Source organism: Xiphias gladius, chromosome 5 (genome assembly GCF_016859285.1).
Source record: "Xiphias gladius isolate SHS-SW01 ecotype Sanya breed wild chromosome 5, ASM1685928v1, whole genome shotgun sequence".
NCBI classification, from domain to species: Eukaryota; Metazoa; Chordata; class Actinopteri; order Istiophoriformes; family Xiphiidae; genus Xiphias; species Xiphias gladius.
Window position 1 is genome coordinate 16,933,668 of NC_053404.1, and position 15,876 is coordinate 16,949,543.

The 15,876-nt window shown below is 41.1% G+C and overlaps 2 protein-coding genes across 12 annotated transcripts in view; both read left to right on the forward strand.

Moving 5' to 3' along the window:
• Window positions 1–1,334: 1,334 nt before the first annotated feature.
• Window positions 1,335–9,147, forward strand: LOC120789857 (poly(U)-binding-splicing factor PUF60-like). Of its 7 annotated transcripts, none has more exons than XM_040126929.1 (12): window positions 1,340–1,453; window positions 2,030–2,126; window positions 2,351–2,446; window positions 3,106–3,195; window positions 3,713–3,763; window positions 4,881–5,042; window positions 5,172–5,264; window positions 6,631–6,844; window positions 6,926–7,158; window positions 7,803–7,917; window positions 8,104–8,351; window positions 8,469–9,147. In XM_040126929.1, exons 3-12 carry the CDS (start codon window positions 2,369–2,371, stop codon window positions 8,766–8,768), a joined length of 1,584 nt encoding a protein of 527 aa, XP_039982863.1. In that variant the 5' UTR covers window positions 1,340–1,453; window positions 2,030–2,126; window positions 2,351–2,368; the 3' UTR covers window positions 8,769–9,147. The 7 variants fall into 7 exon arrangements, with proteins under 7 accessions (XP_039982862.1, XP_039982866.1, XP_039982868.1 ...); XM_040126930.1 differs by having other exon boundaries at window positions 1,399–1,512; XM_040126928.1 differs by lacking the exon at window positions 2,030–2,126 and having other exon boundaries at window positions 1,335–1,453.
• Window positions 9,148–10,104: 957 nt separating this feature from the next.
• Window positions 10,105–15,876, forward strand: part of scrib (scribble planar cell polarity protein) — a 71,892-nt gene continuing 66,120 nt past the window's right edge. For 4 of the 5 annotated variants that reach the window (XM_040126603.1, XM_040126604.1, XM_040126602.1 and 1 more), the window contains exon 1: window positions 10,105–11,226. In XM_040126603.1, coding sequence (XP_039982537.1) covers window positions 11,068–11,226 — 159 coding nt within the window. In that variant the 5' untranslated portion in view covers window positions 10,105–11,067. The remainder of the gene's footprint in view (window positions 11,227–15,876) is intronic. The other variant, XM_040126605.1, reaches the window with a different exon arrangement.

The window sequence follows — 15,876 nt, forward strand, 5'->3', positions numbered from 1 at the left end:
GCCTGCAACCATTCAAAACTTTGCATTTTGCCTTTGTCAGTCACAGTTCGGTTCCAGAGGGAACCTGACCAAGAAAACGAATGTTTAGACTGTGCAAACATGAAAAAAAGCATCCATATCAGTCTGTATGTCAGGTTAATTTTTTTCCCGTGACTCTGTTGAATGAAACTTGCCTTTGGATGTGTTCCACTTAAACCTTTGTTAAATATTGTAGCTACTGCAATTAAATAAATGACAATAAACTATATGGGAAGTGTTGGTTATGTCTGAAATTATTACATTTTATTTATTTATAAGACTAGGATGTAGTGTTGTTTACTATTCTTGAGACATTTCAAGTATATATTGAGTGGGCTATAATTTGATGGTCACATTAACACATTTTTTCAACATTAATTTGATAAGTAAGAGAGATGTTTTTTTTTTTTTTTTTGGTCCAATTTCTTGACAAAAATGACTTCTGTCCTTCAGGTCATATTATAGTTATAGTGTCAGGGGTTACTTACTGTTACAAAATTAAACAAATCTAGCAAAAGGAACAGTTACTCTTCAAGTTGGTTTTAAGTAAGTATGCAGGCTTAATAATATATTTAGAAAAAATTATTAGAAAAGAATACCTATCTACAAAAAATATGAAATTATTATTGAGAAAAGGTAGTTAAGGACCATTTGAGTCAAATGTTTTCAGCCTGAAGTGTATTTTACATCAGAGTTTAAAGTATGCAAGTAGTGCATATTGAAAAGTGCATATTGAAAGATTTTATATGCTCGTACCCCTGTCACGGGCTTCAGGAAACATTACTAAACAAAGGTGAAAACAAATACAAAAAGCAGTTTATGAATTACTTTTAAGAGGAATACCGTTGAGTCATTCTGTTAGAAGCATGTAACTCAACCTAGTAGTGTTTCAAGCAATAAAATAATTACAAGACGATGCGTTATATTTTAGATTGTGTTACATATCCTATAACATTGTTTCACTAAGTAGAAAAGCTGTAAATTTGGTTGAGATATCTTTTCTATTATATAATTGTGAGATTATGAGATGGATCAAAAACATCGAGACACACCAATGACTGGGCCTACCTAAACACCGTGTGCCCTCCAATTTTGGTATATACTTTCAGGGTCACAGTTTTGTTTATTAACTACAAATATGTGTAATCCCCTCTGAACACAGTACCCTGGGGGCAACACCAAACTACAGTATTTTGATGGTCTGGAAATTTTCGCAGCGGAAATACAGCTGAAACTCATAACCAGGTCAAATACTCAGATTATCTGTGAATCCCTAACCGTGGAATGTTCATGAATGACCTCCCTGTTCCCTCCCTATAATCGCGAGGGTTCGTCTATCGCGATACTTCTCATTGAAAACGTGAAGATCCCGCGAGCGTTGTGGCGTGTGGGCCTCTCCGAGAAGGTGTGCTTCATGGCGGTTACGGAGACTGCGGTAAATAAATTCCTTGATAAAGAGACACTTTGACAGTTTTCAGCTACAGTGGTCGTTGCGTAAGTAATGCGCGAAGTCTAATAGAACTTAACCGTACTAAATATGCTGTAAATTGACGAAATATATCACTGGGGAAGATACAGCTTACTTCACGCGCCATAGTAATGAATGCCTAACACTAGCTAATATGAGCTAGCCCCTTGCTAGCAACAAAGATAACGCTATCGAAAGCTAAAAGAAACCAGGCCTCGCTAATCATGTGTTGTTTTTTGTAATAATTATGCTGTTCGGGACACTGAGGTGCAATAAAGACAGGTCTTAGTTAATGTCCATATCGACTTTAGCTAAACACGTCTTCGGCTAAGGTTAAACCATAGCCCATTATGGTTACTTTACCTAGCTAGCGTATGTTAGGATGAAAGCCATCGTTAGCAATCATGTGCATCAAGCTAACGTTAGCTGACTAAAATCTAAGGAAAAACGGGCTGGCTATGTGTAGATTGTAATGTAAATAAAGCAATGCTGGCTGCCTGTTTCTCTTTTTGTTAGTCTGAAGGCATTTTTTATTTCCCCTAGAATTTGTTGAATTGTTAAAGCTTCCCCATCAGTCCTCTTCCCCTTGGGGGCTTTCCTGCCTCAGTCTGGTGGACCCAGCGATTAGCGGGTTGCGTAGGTAAGGAGTTCGTCCGGTCCCACCTGGTTTAAATCCGGGTGTATGTCCTGTAAATGCTAGCATATTCAATGATAATATGTGCTTTGTTCGGTGATGTGCCTTATGATTGCAATAGAGGAATTTTACTGGGAAAATGTAGTTATGGATGTATATACAGGCAGGTGTTTGTGGTGCAGAATCTTGTTTTCTCAGTGTTTCTGTGAATTGCTGTTTCTGATTTGCAGGGAGGTGAAGCTCTGACGATGGAGAATGGACAGGGCACAGGCTCCAAGCTTGGCCTGCCGCCTCTCACTCCAGAGCAGCAGGAGGCACTTCAGAGGGTAGGAAACCCCTGACATACAGTATCTACCTGAATGTACCCTAAGGGATAATGTAATTACCATGGGAGTTTTTAATAATTGCATTTACATGCTCTTAAGTAGCAGGTTAATATCATCTTTCTGCAGTAACCTGATTTCTTAAACATTGTGTATACGAGAAATCTGGCTTTGAGGCAGGGTATCAAAGAAACTTGATTTGTCCTGGAGAAGGATAAATTCTTGGCCAGGTTTCTAATTTACGTGTACGCAGGGGCATGACATAGACTTTAGGCAGAAAAAAATAAGAATAAATGGCGAGATCATTAAAAACAGTGATTTACCCTAATATTTCAAAATAACTTTTTTCAAAGTCTGTAAGAACATTAACACAGAGTAGCTTGTAGAAGTCTAAATAGGTTGGTTTCTTCTTGAAACGAGTAAGCCTTTTCAAAATATTGACCTGCTCCATGTATATGCAATTTACAGTGACCAGGTTACTACAGTACATGTTAACATGGTGACAAATTTCCTGCATAATCTGATTTCTCTGCGGAAACTGGTTTCCTGTGAGCATGTAAATGTACAGATACAGTATCTATCAATATTTAGTCTGTTATAATGTTACAAAAACTGTGTGTGCAAATGAGGAATTTAAATCTAATACCTTTCCCATTTTCCAGGCAAAGAAGTATGCCATGGAACAAAGCATTAAGAGTGTGTTGGTGAAGCAGACCATTGCCCATCAGCAACAACAGCTCACCAACCTGCAGGTGAGATGTGTAAAAAAAAATGTTGGTACTCCGCCAAACAAAAAGTTTGTAATGCGCGTGTCACCAATGAGTCTAGACAGAATATCTTAGCGTTTTTATAATGTAGTGATCCAGACATCTGTTATTTCAGAAGTTGGTTTTGGTTTAGTGCCATGGGAAGTCTTACTCCCTACTCCCCCATGCTGTGTAAAACAAAATCACGTGTAGACCATGTGGCCTTGCTTTTGCCTCTGCTCTTTTTCAGATGGAGAAGATCGTCATGAAGGAATTGGTTATCATGTTAAATGCTTTACACTTTTAGACGGGACTTGTTTATGTTTATTGCTGTGTGGTGATTTGTAATTCAGATAGGGGAGGCAACTCCCCAAACTGTATGTTGTTTAGAGGGAGGGTCTGAATATAGTTTTAGTTTAACCGCTTTTGTCTATCTAGCAAAGCAATGACCTTTTTGAAAAAGCAAAGCTAAGGGATATCTAACCTACTTTTCAGCACTTTTTTCATCTTTACTGTCTTTCAGATGGCAGCAGTGACAATGGGCTTTGGAGATCCTCTCTCACCTTTACAATCGGTCAATAGATTATTAAATTTTTTTTCTGTGCGCATTCCCTATGGATAAAGGACTGTTACCCTTCTTTTACTGGTTGCTTTGGCAACATTCCCTGCCTTTTTATCTAACCAAATAATGCATATTTTGTAAGAAAACATGGCTTTCTACTGTGGCGACCATGTTTGTAATTGAATGTGAGATGAATGACTGTTGTTAACGTTGAAGTAGTTGTTAAAGTCGCAGTGGGATAATTTGCATCAGTATTTTTTTTACAAGAAGATAGACAGAGCTCTTTGGCTGTTAAGGGGATTTTTTCAAGGGCTTACAAAGGGTTTATAAATGTGAGAAAAGTCAAGTCTCTTTGAAAAATATGCATTTGCTCTATTTAAAAAGAGAGAGCTCTTGGCATGGGACGAAAGAGGGATAGCAATCCCTTTAATGGACCAAAATGAGAGAATGCTGGAACAGGGATCTTTTTGGCCATCTCAAAGTCAAGTTTTTTCTTTTAATGAACAAGTCAACTATACATTATGTCATGAATTAGGCACATGTTATATTTTGTTGGTGATAGAAAGAAATGAACAGAAGCAGACTGACTTAAAGGCATCAGTAAAACACAGCAACTTCTGGTGGTTAAACCATCCCTCCCCTTAGACTTGAGAAGAAAGTTTGAAATGCTTTCATCGAGACTTTGTATGGATTTCGTTTGAACTCCACGATTACTTTTGTTACCTTACTTGCATCCCTGGACTACAGGTCAGTTACTGAAGCCAAATATTTGTGAGGGCTGTGCATGTCAATCACTTCAGTGTGTTTTCCTCCATATGTCTGTTCAATAGTAACAGAATAAAGGCCAAATTATAATTACAAGTGGTGACATCAATATTTTATAACTGTTGTACATGTTAGTTTTTTTTTTTTTTTTTACCCAAAGTTCTTTCCATTGTTTACAGTATCCTATTATTTACCTATTTACCTGTCCAAACCCCCTAACTTGGAATTGGCCTCTAAATATTTTTGGGGAAAGCAAGCACAGTAGAAAATACACATTTATAATTAGTGGCTGTGTGTGTGTGTGTTTGTCTTCCTTTCTTTTACTCTCTAATGCTTATCGTGTGTTGTTTTTCCTGGTTGGCAGGTGGCGGCTCAGCGGCAACGTGCTCTAGCCATCATGTGTCGGGTGTATGTGGGCTCCATTTACTATGAGCTTGGTGAGGACACCATCAGACAGGCCTTTGCCCCCTTCGGCCCAATTAAGAGCATTGACATGTCATGGGATTCTGTTACAATGAAACACAAGGTCAGTATCATTTAACTGACTTGATTGAAATTCTGCTGCTCCACTTTGATTTAAGTGCAGAAGATTACAAATAAAGGTATCTCAGTATTTGTAGATAATGTTTTTTTTGTATTTTATTTGACTGTGCAGGGGTTTGCATTTGTGGAGTATGATGTGCCAGAGGCTGCTCAGCTGGCTCTGGAGCAGATGAACTCAGTCATGTTGGGGGGGCGAAACATTAAGGTAAGTTGTCTGGAGATATGAGTGTCTCTCGAGGTCTTAAGAGCACATGGACAAAAGGAAACAAATCTTTTTTTGGTGTAGTTTGATTCAACATGAATTTTGATTCCTTACTGGTATTTGGGATGCTGAGTTAATTTGTTAATTAACTGATTTTATGATAGTTAAATTACTTGTGAAATTACTCGTATGTGACTAATTTCTCTCTTTACTTGTCTGTCTTTGTTGATTTTTTTTTTTTTTTTTTTTTTTTTTTTCTCAGGTGCGTGTGTTGTGTGTATGTCTGGGTGTTTGTTTAGTGTACTGTCTGCTTGTGTTGTGTGTTATGCTTCCATGATGTCATCAAGGCTGTTTTAGTGACCGGTTGAAGTAAGATGCCCAGCGGCGCATGGCGTCGCTCTGTGTCCATGGTGTGCTGATGATGGGCTGCGCCTGGTTGGTGTTGCTTGGCCGCCCCATCTGTAGTACAGATCCCAGTCCCACTTAGATGCTCGTATTAAAAAGGGAGTTCAGTTCTTTTGCCAAAGAGAGTAAGTTGTCAGAATGCGTAGCCGTAGCATGAGACATGTATTGCGTTCCCCTTTCGGTGTTGCCACCAGCTCAGCTAGTCAAGCTGTGCATAAATTTGGGGTTTTGAAATAAAGCTGTACTTCTTCGTTTACTATTGTTGAGGTTATTTGCAAAATCTGCCCTGTATTCGGATTGGAAATTAAGTGATATTTGGTACTACACGAGTGCTGACATTGTCTATTTTACATAACTTCAAGAATTTAAGTTATAGTTAAATGATCAGATTCGTGTCAGATGTTGGTGCTCAGCTGAAAAACATCTCTTAGAGACCCTGTTTGTCCGACAATCTGGTTTTGAATTGATGGTAATTTAAAATAAGATCTTTGAAAAGTGCAAATGGTCTACCCAGTAGGTGAAGCATTGTCCATAGTTTAGTGTGCTGGTCACATTTTAGCTCAAAACTTTACTTTATTAGTTTAGTAATTGTTTGTTTAATTTGCTTGATACTTCTCCCCGTTTTCAAAAGATTGATTTTAAGTGTAAGAGTATTTTGTAACTGGTGGCCAGGATGAGGATGATAAGGCTAGACAGGTTAGAAATGTGCAGTGCTTTTCAGATCTCAGAACCCCTTGATCAGGTCTTTAAAAGAGTGTAGTAACGGATATGCAACAAAGCATAACCAGAGTATACTTGACAGGACAGCTTTGTGTCATTAAAGGAAATGGAGAGTGGCTTTGACTGAACTCGGTGGCTGCCGAAAGTTAGCGCTTCAGGGATATATAGTTTTGCGGGAGTGCATTCTCGGTTGGTACTATAAACCCCTTACTCAGTAGCCCTGCTGGTATGATCTGTGCTATAGGTTGGGCGGCCAAGTAACATCGGTCAGGCGCAACCCATCATTGACCAACTGGCAGAGGAGGCGCGCGCCTTTAACCGGATCTACGTGGCGTCCGTCCACCCTGACCTGTCAGATGATGACATCAAGAGTGTGTTTGAGGCCTTCGGAAGGATCAAGTCTTGCACGTTAGCCAGAGACCCCACAACAGGGCGACACAGAGGCTTTGGCTTCATTGGTGAGCTTGGGGGCCCTCATTCGCTCGTGCTCTTGCATTTCCATTGCTCTGCTACTAACTACTATTTTTATTCCCTTGCAGAGTATGAAAAGCCTCAGTCAGCCCTGGACGCTGTGTCTTCTATGAACCTCTTTGACCTGGGGGGTCAGTACCTGCGGGTGGGCAAAGCAGTGACTCCGCCTATGCCCCTACTGACCCCCACGACCCCTGGTGGTCTGCCACCTGCTGCAGCTGTGGCTGCAGCGGCAGCCACCGCTAAGATAACGGCCCAGGCAAGTATGAATCCCTTCCAAAGGGATTTAATGGCCTTCCAGGTAAATATAACCCAGATCTAGCTAGAATTGACACCAAAAAGCACAGATAGCATGGGCATAGAACTATTATTGACGTGTCTGGGAGAAGGCCAGTTTGGTAGCGATCACATAAAAACAGTAGTTGCCCTGACATAGTGTCAATTTACTGCACTGAAATATGAGACATCCTGGGCTTAACCTTCTTTTCTTTTAAAAAAAAAAAAATCTAGTTTATTGTGTTCAAAACAGAATCTATACGTACAATGAAAGATTTAATTTCTTTTTGTGTAGTAACATCAGTAATCAAAGCTCCTCCCATTCACTAATTGGGTGTGTAAGCTAAGAGTCATCTCTCTTAGTTAGCACATTGACAGCTGTTTTTCAGTGTGAACAGCCAATAACTAACCAGACAGTTGTGTTAATTGTAGAATGTTTCATGACTTAAAACCTCTTAACATTACTGCTGTATAGTTATGACTTGTTAAGGCTAGTCAAGGATTGTTTAGTAAATCTGTAATGAAATATTGTTGGTGACCTTGATTCTCACTTAAGAGAGGCAAGATTGAGCTCACTCTCTGCCATGCTGTGTGATCGTTGACTGTGCTGCCTTGTGCTGTGTTCTGTGTGTTTCCCTTACCTAATGTCTTCGGCCCCCCTCTCTTAAGGAGGCTGTAGCCGGTGCTTCAGTCTTGGGGGCGTTAGCTGCGCCCCAACTTCTCGGTCAGCAAATGGGAATACCTCAGGCTGTTATGGCTGCCCAAGCACCAGGGGTCATCACAGGTGTGTATAAAGACATGAGTGCTTGCTCATTTTCAGAAAAGTGGGAGTTTAATTAATCTTAATTGAACTTTATCGTGCTAGTAATTACTTGACCAAGGTTGGTTGGTTGTTTTTATTTATTTATTTTTAAAGATTGTTGTCTGTCTGTGCATTCGCTGTCACTGACTGCATGCCTTCTCTCAACAGGTGTGACTCCGGTGCGTCCTCCCATACCAGTGCTTCCCCAGGTTGGTCTTGTGAACCCAGTGCTCGCATCACCACCAGTCCTGTCTAATCAAGCTGGTGGCTCCAACCAACAAGAGAAGAAAGAGGAGAAAGAAGAGATGCTTCAGGATGGTACAGGACAGGAGATGCTGAGCGACCAAGAGCACATGAGCATCTCAGGCAGCAGTGCCAGACATATGGTGATGCAGAAACTGCTAAGAAAATCAGAGGTGAGATTTAGGAAGTGAAGGGGTAAAAGTTATTTTCTTGAGAAAAGCTTTTATTTACTCCTTTTTAATTATCAAAATTATTTGCACTGATTGAATTCTTGCCTTGCCTTTCTCCAGTCCACAGTGATGGTGCTTCGAAATATGGTTGGACCAGAGGACATTGACGACGACCTGGAGGGTGAGGTGACGGAAGAGTGTGGCAAGTTTGGCTCTGTCAACAGAGTCATTATTTACCAGGAAAAGCAAGGAGAAGAGGAGGATGCAGATATCATTGTCAAAATCTTTGTAGAGTTTTCCATGGCCTCAGAGATGAACAAAGCTATCCAGGCCCTCAATGACCGCTGGTTCGGGGGTCGCAAAGTTGTTGCAGAAGTGTATGACCAAGACCGTTTCAACAGCAGTGACCTGTCTGCATAAAATGTCTGAAATGGTTCACCAGCACCCATCCCCATACCTGTTGCCCAAACTCATTTCAGCCACAGTAACTTCAGCTAGAGATGCGGGCCTCTGAAACTTGTAATTATGTTTTTATTTTCTTTTTTTTTAAAATTGCTGTTCATATTAATGTTAAAGGCCCTGTTGGGGGGATTCATTCAAAAGTACTTCCGTGTCAGATTCTACTTTGTGATCTGTGAAGACTCCCTTTTTGGTGCAAGTTTCAAATTTTTGTAATCCAGTCTTGTAAAACATTTAGGTTTTCCCGCTTTAGTTCCTTTTCTTTTTCTTTCATGAAGTTGCCTGGACATGTAAACGCTTTTTCTTTCTATGATTAAAGGTTATTGTTTGTCCACAAAAAGTGTGATGCATTTTTAAATTTTTTTTTTTTTTTATTAATGGTTGTGAATGAAGAATCCTTTTCAAGATGTATTTGTAAATGCGCTTGTGTTTTGATTGTAGAACATAGCATTGATTACTAAGTAAAAACATGAACTTAAAGCAACTACTGCTTTGGTTGTGTTTGTACAGTGGGTGAAAAATTTATCAAACACCTTTATAGCATAATCTGACTTTGAACTTTTGTCACTTTTGAGGCCTTAGTTTGTAGAGATTGCGAGCAAATACTATATTTGACCTGTATTTCAGTAGTTGTTGATGGGGTCTACTTGTGACTACTTTACTCTTTGCAAATGCAGTTATCCTGTGTTTGGCATACTGTAAATTGTCATTTTTTGAAATGCCTCACTAAAATGGGTTTGTATTTAGCGACAGTATTTAATTATCTTACACTGGGATTGGGAGAGAATGTTTACCTTTGCCAAGTAATTTTAGTCCTGCATCTCTGCAGCAGCTCCATTATTTATGAGTTTGTGTTGCTGAATGTCATCTACTTCCAACCAAACAGTGAGTTAAGGGGAAGTGTTTGCCATTAAGCAGCAAAGCAACTGTTGAAGTAATCAAAATCATATCTTGGCCTAGATGCATAGTTTTTACTTTTGTAGTCAAGGACAGGAAAACGTTTTCTAAAGGCCACTTGCATGCACAGAATCGCTCAGCCCTTCGCCTACATGCACGTGCCATGACCGTCAGCAAAAATAATTGCAAAACTTCGGGAAGTTAGCTCAAGGAAATTAAACTTATATTAGTCATATATGACTATTACTTAATATTTTTCAGGCATAAGAAAATTTGAAAAAAATTGTATGAGATTGAGTATGAGATTTGAAAAAAAAAACTGTAAGTCGTGCTCTCATGTGATGCTAAATAGTACCGTCGCTAGGTGGCGCTATAAAGTAGCGTGTGGCCTCTGCTACAGGGGCGCAAAGCGGCGGTACTCCAGCTCAAAGGTAGCCCAGCCCCCCATATGCCAAACCGGCCTGCCTCGGCTCAACAACGGGAGGGAATCGCGGATGTGGCTGAAGCTCCTGCTCCCGCTGCTGGCATTTTACTTACGTCGCATGGAAAGAGCAGTCACTGGGCAGTTTCCTTGACATCTTTTGGGATGTGGCGACCACAAACACCGGTTGAAAAGGTGTTTTCCGTAGCTTTCGTGATACGAGTGTTGGCTAAAGGCAGCTAGGCACAAAGGCGTTCAGTCATCAACTAGCCGAGGTTAGCTAATGGTAACTAGCGTGCTAACAACACAGCCGGTGTGGACGAGCACATCCTCGCGCAGCCATACACGGGTTCATCGCTGCTGACTCTCTCCGTGGGGTTATGTTGGCTGTTTTGTGATAACTTTCTATCAGTAACCGAAGTCAAGTGGTTGTGTTAGTAGTCGCCACTCATGACTGTGATACGTCAAACAACGTCTCTGCATAACTGGGTCGTTGGCTGCATGTTTTTCAGCTAGCCACGGCAGAGCTTCGGTGTGATACTGGGATGGTGGCGGTAGCAAAACAAGCTAACGTTGCTCCGTCTGTGTGAAGAAGTCAGTGCAAGAAGTGAGGAAACGCTTTAGCCAATTGGGAGTTCTCGGTTGGGTTTATGGTAATTGTAATTCCGGGGTGGATGACGATAGGACGAACCTGACAATCACTGAACATATCTGAACTGAAACTGGGAATATCGCTAACCGATCAAAGGGATTATTTTTGTGTCTCTCAGTGGATTTCGGCCTCCTTGCAGGGTCGTCGTGGGAAACACAGTAAGTGTTTTGACATTGAGTGAGCCCTCTCCCAGAAGATATTCTTTGACTTAGCGACCTTCCCCCCTGCTTCACCCTCCGATGCGGAGATTTCAGTAGCACCGGCAACCAAATCCCCCACGGCGGCCGGACATGCTGAAGTGTATCCCCCTGTGGCGCTGCAACCGCCACGTCGAGTCGGTGGACAAGCGGCATTGCAACTTGCAGACAGTCCCTGATGAGATATTCCGCTACAGTCGCAGCCTGGAAGAGCTTCTCCTTGATGCCAACCAACTTAAAGAGCTACCAAAGGTATGCAGGCTTCCCAGATCAAGAATATCTCCTGTGTCAATCAGTGGCTTTATGTGAGTCCTATGTCGATGGCTTTCCATGCTAAATTCACCCCTGCACCTCAACACACTTGCACAGACAGTTGGTGTTTTATTCACATATGTGAAAAGCCAAGCCCACTGCCAGGTGACATAAGCGGTAAAATAGCTTGCATGATATCAGCTGCTCAGGTACTTCCTTAGCAGCACAGGTATCTCCTCTCTTGCTCCTTTGCAAATGGGATTGGACAATCTGGCCTGCAGTGCTGTAACAGCATTGGATAATCATAGCAACAAAGTATCTGCTGTTTTAACCACATATTGTAGAGTACAACTAGTTAATGCTTTTCATTTGTTTGCAGGCCCTTATTGCCAAGGTTTTCCTAGAAAACTGAAGCCTTGGTTAACTTGAGTAAAAGGAAATAAAGTTTGGAGAAAAGTTGACCAGGGTGGTGGGATGTTTCAGTCATGGGCTCTAAAGGTGCAGGGTGTATCTGCTGCATGTTCAGTGGCATTAGCCCAGACCAAAACAGCTGGCACATACCATGTTGCCTGTAGTAATGACATCGGTGGTCAGTTGGATTGGATGCAGTGAGGGAAGGCATGTGTGGAATGAGTTTCAATGCTGCCCCCACCCACACTCCCACTATTTAAAATATGACAAAAGTTCTCTTTGCATGGCCAAAGAGTTTATTTTGAGGGGAACAGAATTGTTGTTGGTCTATTTTCCTTACAGTTTATCATACCCAAAGCAAAAAAAAAAAAAAAGACCATAATTAAGTCCTGACAAATGTTGTTTTTTAACAATTCATTTGGTTTGACTTATTATTTATATATATAAATAAATAAAAAAGATCAGCCGTCTCTGTGTTAGTTTGATGAAAGATGGCCTTTTGCATACCCTCAGATGGACAAAGAGCAACTCATAGGGACACACACATGCAGTAGTTGCTCAATATTTAACCTAACTTCAATGTCATTGACGGGATGGGGTTGTTTTTTGGCACAAAAACTGAGGCCTACTTTGCTAGAAGAGGCTTACCTGCCGACAGACAGTGTGTTTCCTCAATTTAATTCATATCTGTCAGACATCCACAGTGTACCTGGTGCATGGCCCCTGAAATACTGAGTGACAGATACACAGAAGTACTTCAGTGCAGACAGCTAACCGACAGTCTCTCCGTGTGGTGCTGGATTCAACCAGGAGACATAAATGCATGGTGACAGAATGTCTCGTGTGGTTGCGATGAACACGTAGCGTGCAGACACAAAGCATATGGGCCCTCTCTCGTCCGAAGAGTCAGCAGGGCTTCAGTGAGGGAGCAGTGCGAGATGTCAGGCGAATAAAGGGTTGGGAACAAGAGCACTGAGTGTATGATGATGGTATTACCATAATGAGCTCACAAGTGAGTAAGGGTCTGACTGCCTTTTGCGTTTGTGTGCTTCTCCCGTCACTGTGTATTCAAGTCAGAGATGAGTCTGTGGACTTGATTGTCAGTCTTTGGCTATTTTTAGACGTCAATCTAACATCTCGGGTCATTTTTGCTCATCAGTTCATCCCATGCTTCTGTGAATGAACCCACCTTCCATGACAAACAGTCTGGACAATGTTGGCATGCTTATTGGCTGCGCCAACATGTACAGCATATGCCGTAGATGGAGAGTAATCGGCCCGGAGGTGACACCTTCACGATCTGTCACTTCTTTTGAAGGGAGGCTGCAAACTGTCCTGGGGCACATTCACAAGCTTGCAGACGAATCAAGCAGGGTTAGTGTCAGCCAGGGGAATTTATGTGCACAGTAACATTTTGAAACCACTGAAACACAATGATATAATCAATATGGCCATTATATTATTTTGAACACAGTGAAGTGGTTACTCTTTTTAATAAATAATGAACAATAAAACAGTCATGACTTGTAGAAGTACTTAGCGCGGTGGTGCTGAGGGGGGAAGGTCTAGATCTTATTGGTAGGGTTTTAACATAGTGAACAGATGGAGATTTAGACGTCCTGACAGTTTCTTAAGTTTGCTGTGACTCACCCCCACTGCACTGCCCACCGATCTTAGATTATGCTCTCTGCAGTAGTGATGTCTCAATCTGTGAAATCAAGAACATAATAGGTTTGTAAAAATTGGAAAATTAAAATGATTGTTTTTTGTTTGTTTTTTTTTCCTAATGTGAGGCAAGATTGTATCCAGGCAGTGTTTTTATTACATGTAATTGTAGCATATAGTATGACATATCCGTATGAAATGAGTTTAGTGAACCTCTTAAATCGGCAGCTGGTCAGGAATTCCCCTCATGCCCATACATCCTTAGCTCTTAATGCTGCATCGCAGCTTTTTTTTTTTTTTTTTCATATGTCAAAAACTAATCTCAGATAGCCCTTAACGGGTCTTTTGTTTTGATATTAGGGATCTTTATTGTGTGAGTTTTCAAGTAGTTCAACCATAAAGGAGCCATGCTGAAAATTTAAAATACACCAAAGCAGTAATGATGAAAACATTCATCACTTATTATTTAAATTTATATAAGCTGGCAGGCCTCTGTTTCTTACAGATGCTTTTATGTCTGCCCAAGTTTTTCAGTCAGTTATTGAACTGTTAGCGATAGTCTGGTTAAAAGTAATACCCTCCCCTACTATAATTATTTGCGTATACTTGTTCTGTTTTTTTCAGTTGGGAAGTTTGCACTAAGGTGATTTGAATTTCTTTTTGCTGCCTTGAAAAACTATCCCTGCTTCAAAGATCATGTTGAGGAAGAGGGAATTATCTTTTTAGCCATTCTCAAGTCCCATGACAGATTACAAAGCAGTCCATTCACCGGGCTGATTGCCCCCCCCTCCTTATCCAGTGTCATGACTCTTAGTGTTTCCTGTGTGCTTTGCACTGCCCCTGACCGAGCTTATATTAAGTCTATCATGACTTAAATGATCATTTTTAGGATTTGTTATAGGTCAGTTACACCTGCTTAAAAGTACAGGGAGGGTCCTTTTTGGAGGGGCCAGGTTGACTGCAGATGCACTAGGCTGTAGCCCAAATAACAGCTCTAACTCATGTACAGGATTGAATACACCTACTTGCTCTTGTTTTGGCTTTTCCACAGTTGAAATAGGGAACAAATCCCTGGTGGGTGTGTCCCCGTCAGACTTTGTCGAACAGGTTTTATGTCGCTCCCCGTATTATTACCTAATAGGATCATTTAGGTACAGTTGATATGTTAGAGTACTGATTTCCTGCCTCAATGCTTGCCACAATCATACTGTTAGCAATGATTCAGGACATGTAACATTGCTAACATTGAATACCTGACTGATTTCATGAGTTCCACAGCTTTTGGTTATATCCTTGATTGAACAGCCTAGTAAGGAGAAGTCGGGTTTTGTCTGAATGTAAAAATGATATGTTTACATACTTTGTAGTCTAAATGAAGTGGGAGTATATGTGCATGATAAATGGGAAGGATGACTATGCAGTCTTTTTAATCCTCAGCTGTCACCAGTGCCCTCTCTGTGTGTGTGCTAACAGATCTGTGGCTAAAGGGCAGATTAGGGCTTCACCCGGCCATGAAAACACCCCTGAGCACCACAGTTTTGACCCCGCGCATACAGGCCAGTGCGTTTCAGTGAACACCTCCCCTGAGATCTGCTTTTCTGCCATTTGGTTCCCTTTTCGAGCACATAAATGCACTGATAAAAATCTGAGTGCTTTTCTCTCGAGTCCCTTGTGTATGTTCAGCCCTGGGTCAAGTGAAACTCAAATTAGGCCCCTTCACTCAGCTCTTGCTGGTTGTGAGTGGGTCTACTATTGTTTACCCAAGCTTGAATAATCAAGTGCTTTATTTTATGTGTCTCTGTTTCATAAATCTTTATCTTGAGGAAGATTGGCTTTGTCTGATTTGAGAACGAATGGCGCTCCACCCATCTACTGTATATTTCCTAATAAACGTGTCAGAAAAATGCAGCCTGGGCTTTATAGCTTAAAGAGCGGTGTGCACTGAACAAAGTTCACTTTGATAATCTAGGACATGTACACTTCACACTGTATCCTCGCAGAGTACTGTAGAGTTCTGCCGTTTGTCTTCCCTCCCTCATTTTCCAGTTAACTCTACAGAAGAGCCGTGGTTTGTCTCTCCCCAGTGAATGGCTGAACTAGGCTAGGACCATAGATAAATTACACCTGCCACTGGCCTCTCTGCGGTAAAACCACATTGTTCCTCTAGCTCAGCTCTTTCACACTTTTCTGCTCTCCTCTTTTCTGCTTTGGTAAAGTCTGTTGAAGCCAGCAGTACTGTCACAAAGTGTAAATTAATCTAAAATAAGATTTGTGGTGTGGATGGTTTGTTTGTTTGTTTTTTATTTATTTAATTTTTGAAGTATTAGCACAGACTTAAAGATTTCCTCAGTTTGTGATTGTAATTGACCGTACCCCCAATTGACCCTCTATATAGAGGTTTTTTCTTTTTTGTCACAGTGCCTGAAAAGTGTAAGATCCTGAGCTGTTGAGGCCATGAAAAACAGCAACGTGAGAGATCTGAATTTCTTTTTGATGCAAGAGCACATTCAGCAGGTTTCTTTGTCTGAGCTGATGACCAGCTGGTCTCACATCCTGCCTGCACCCCTCCCCCTA

Excerpts from the sequence above, each read along its gene's own strand:
- LOC120789857 (XM_040126928.1), top strand. The coding sequence starts at position 1,433 with ATGGCGGTTACGGAGACTGCG. Across the intron at positions 3,196-3,712 it reads AACAGCTCACCAACCTGCAG|ATGGCAGCAGTGACAATGGG; the intron begins GTGAGATGTGTA and ends ACTGTCTTTCAG. Across the intron at positions 5,043-5,171 it reads CTGTTACAATGAAACACAAG|GGGTTTGCATTTGTGGAGTA; the intron begins GTCAGTATCATT and ends TTGACTGTGCAG.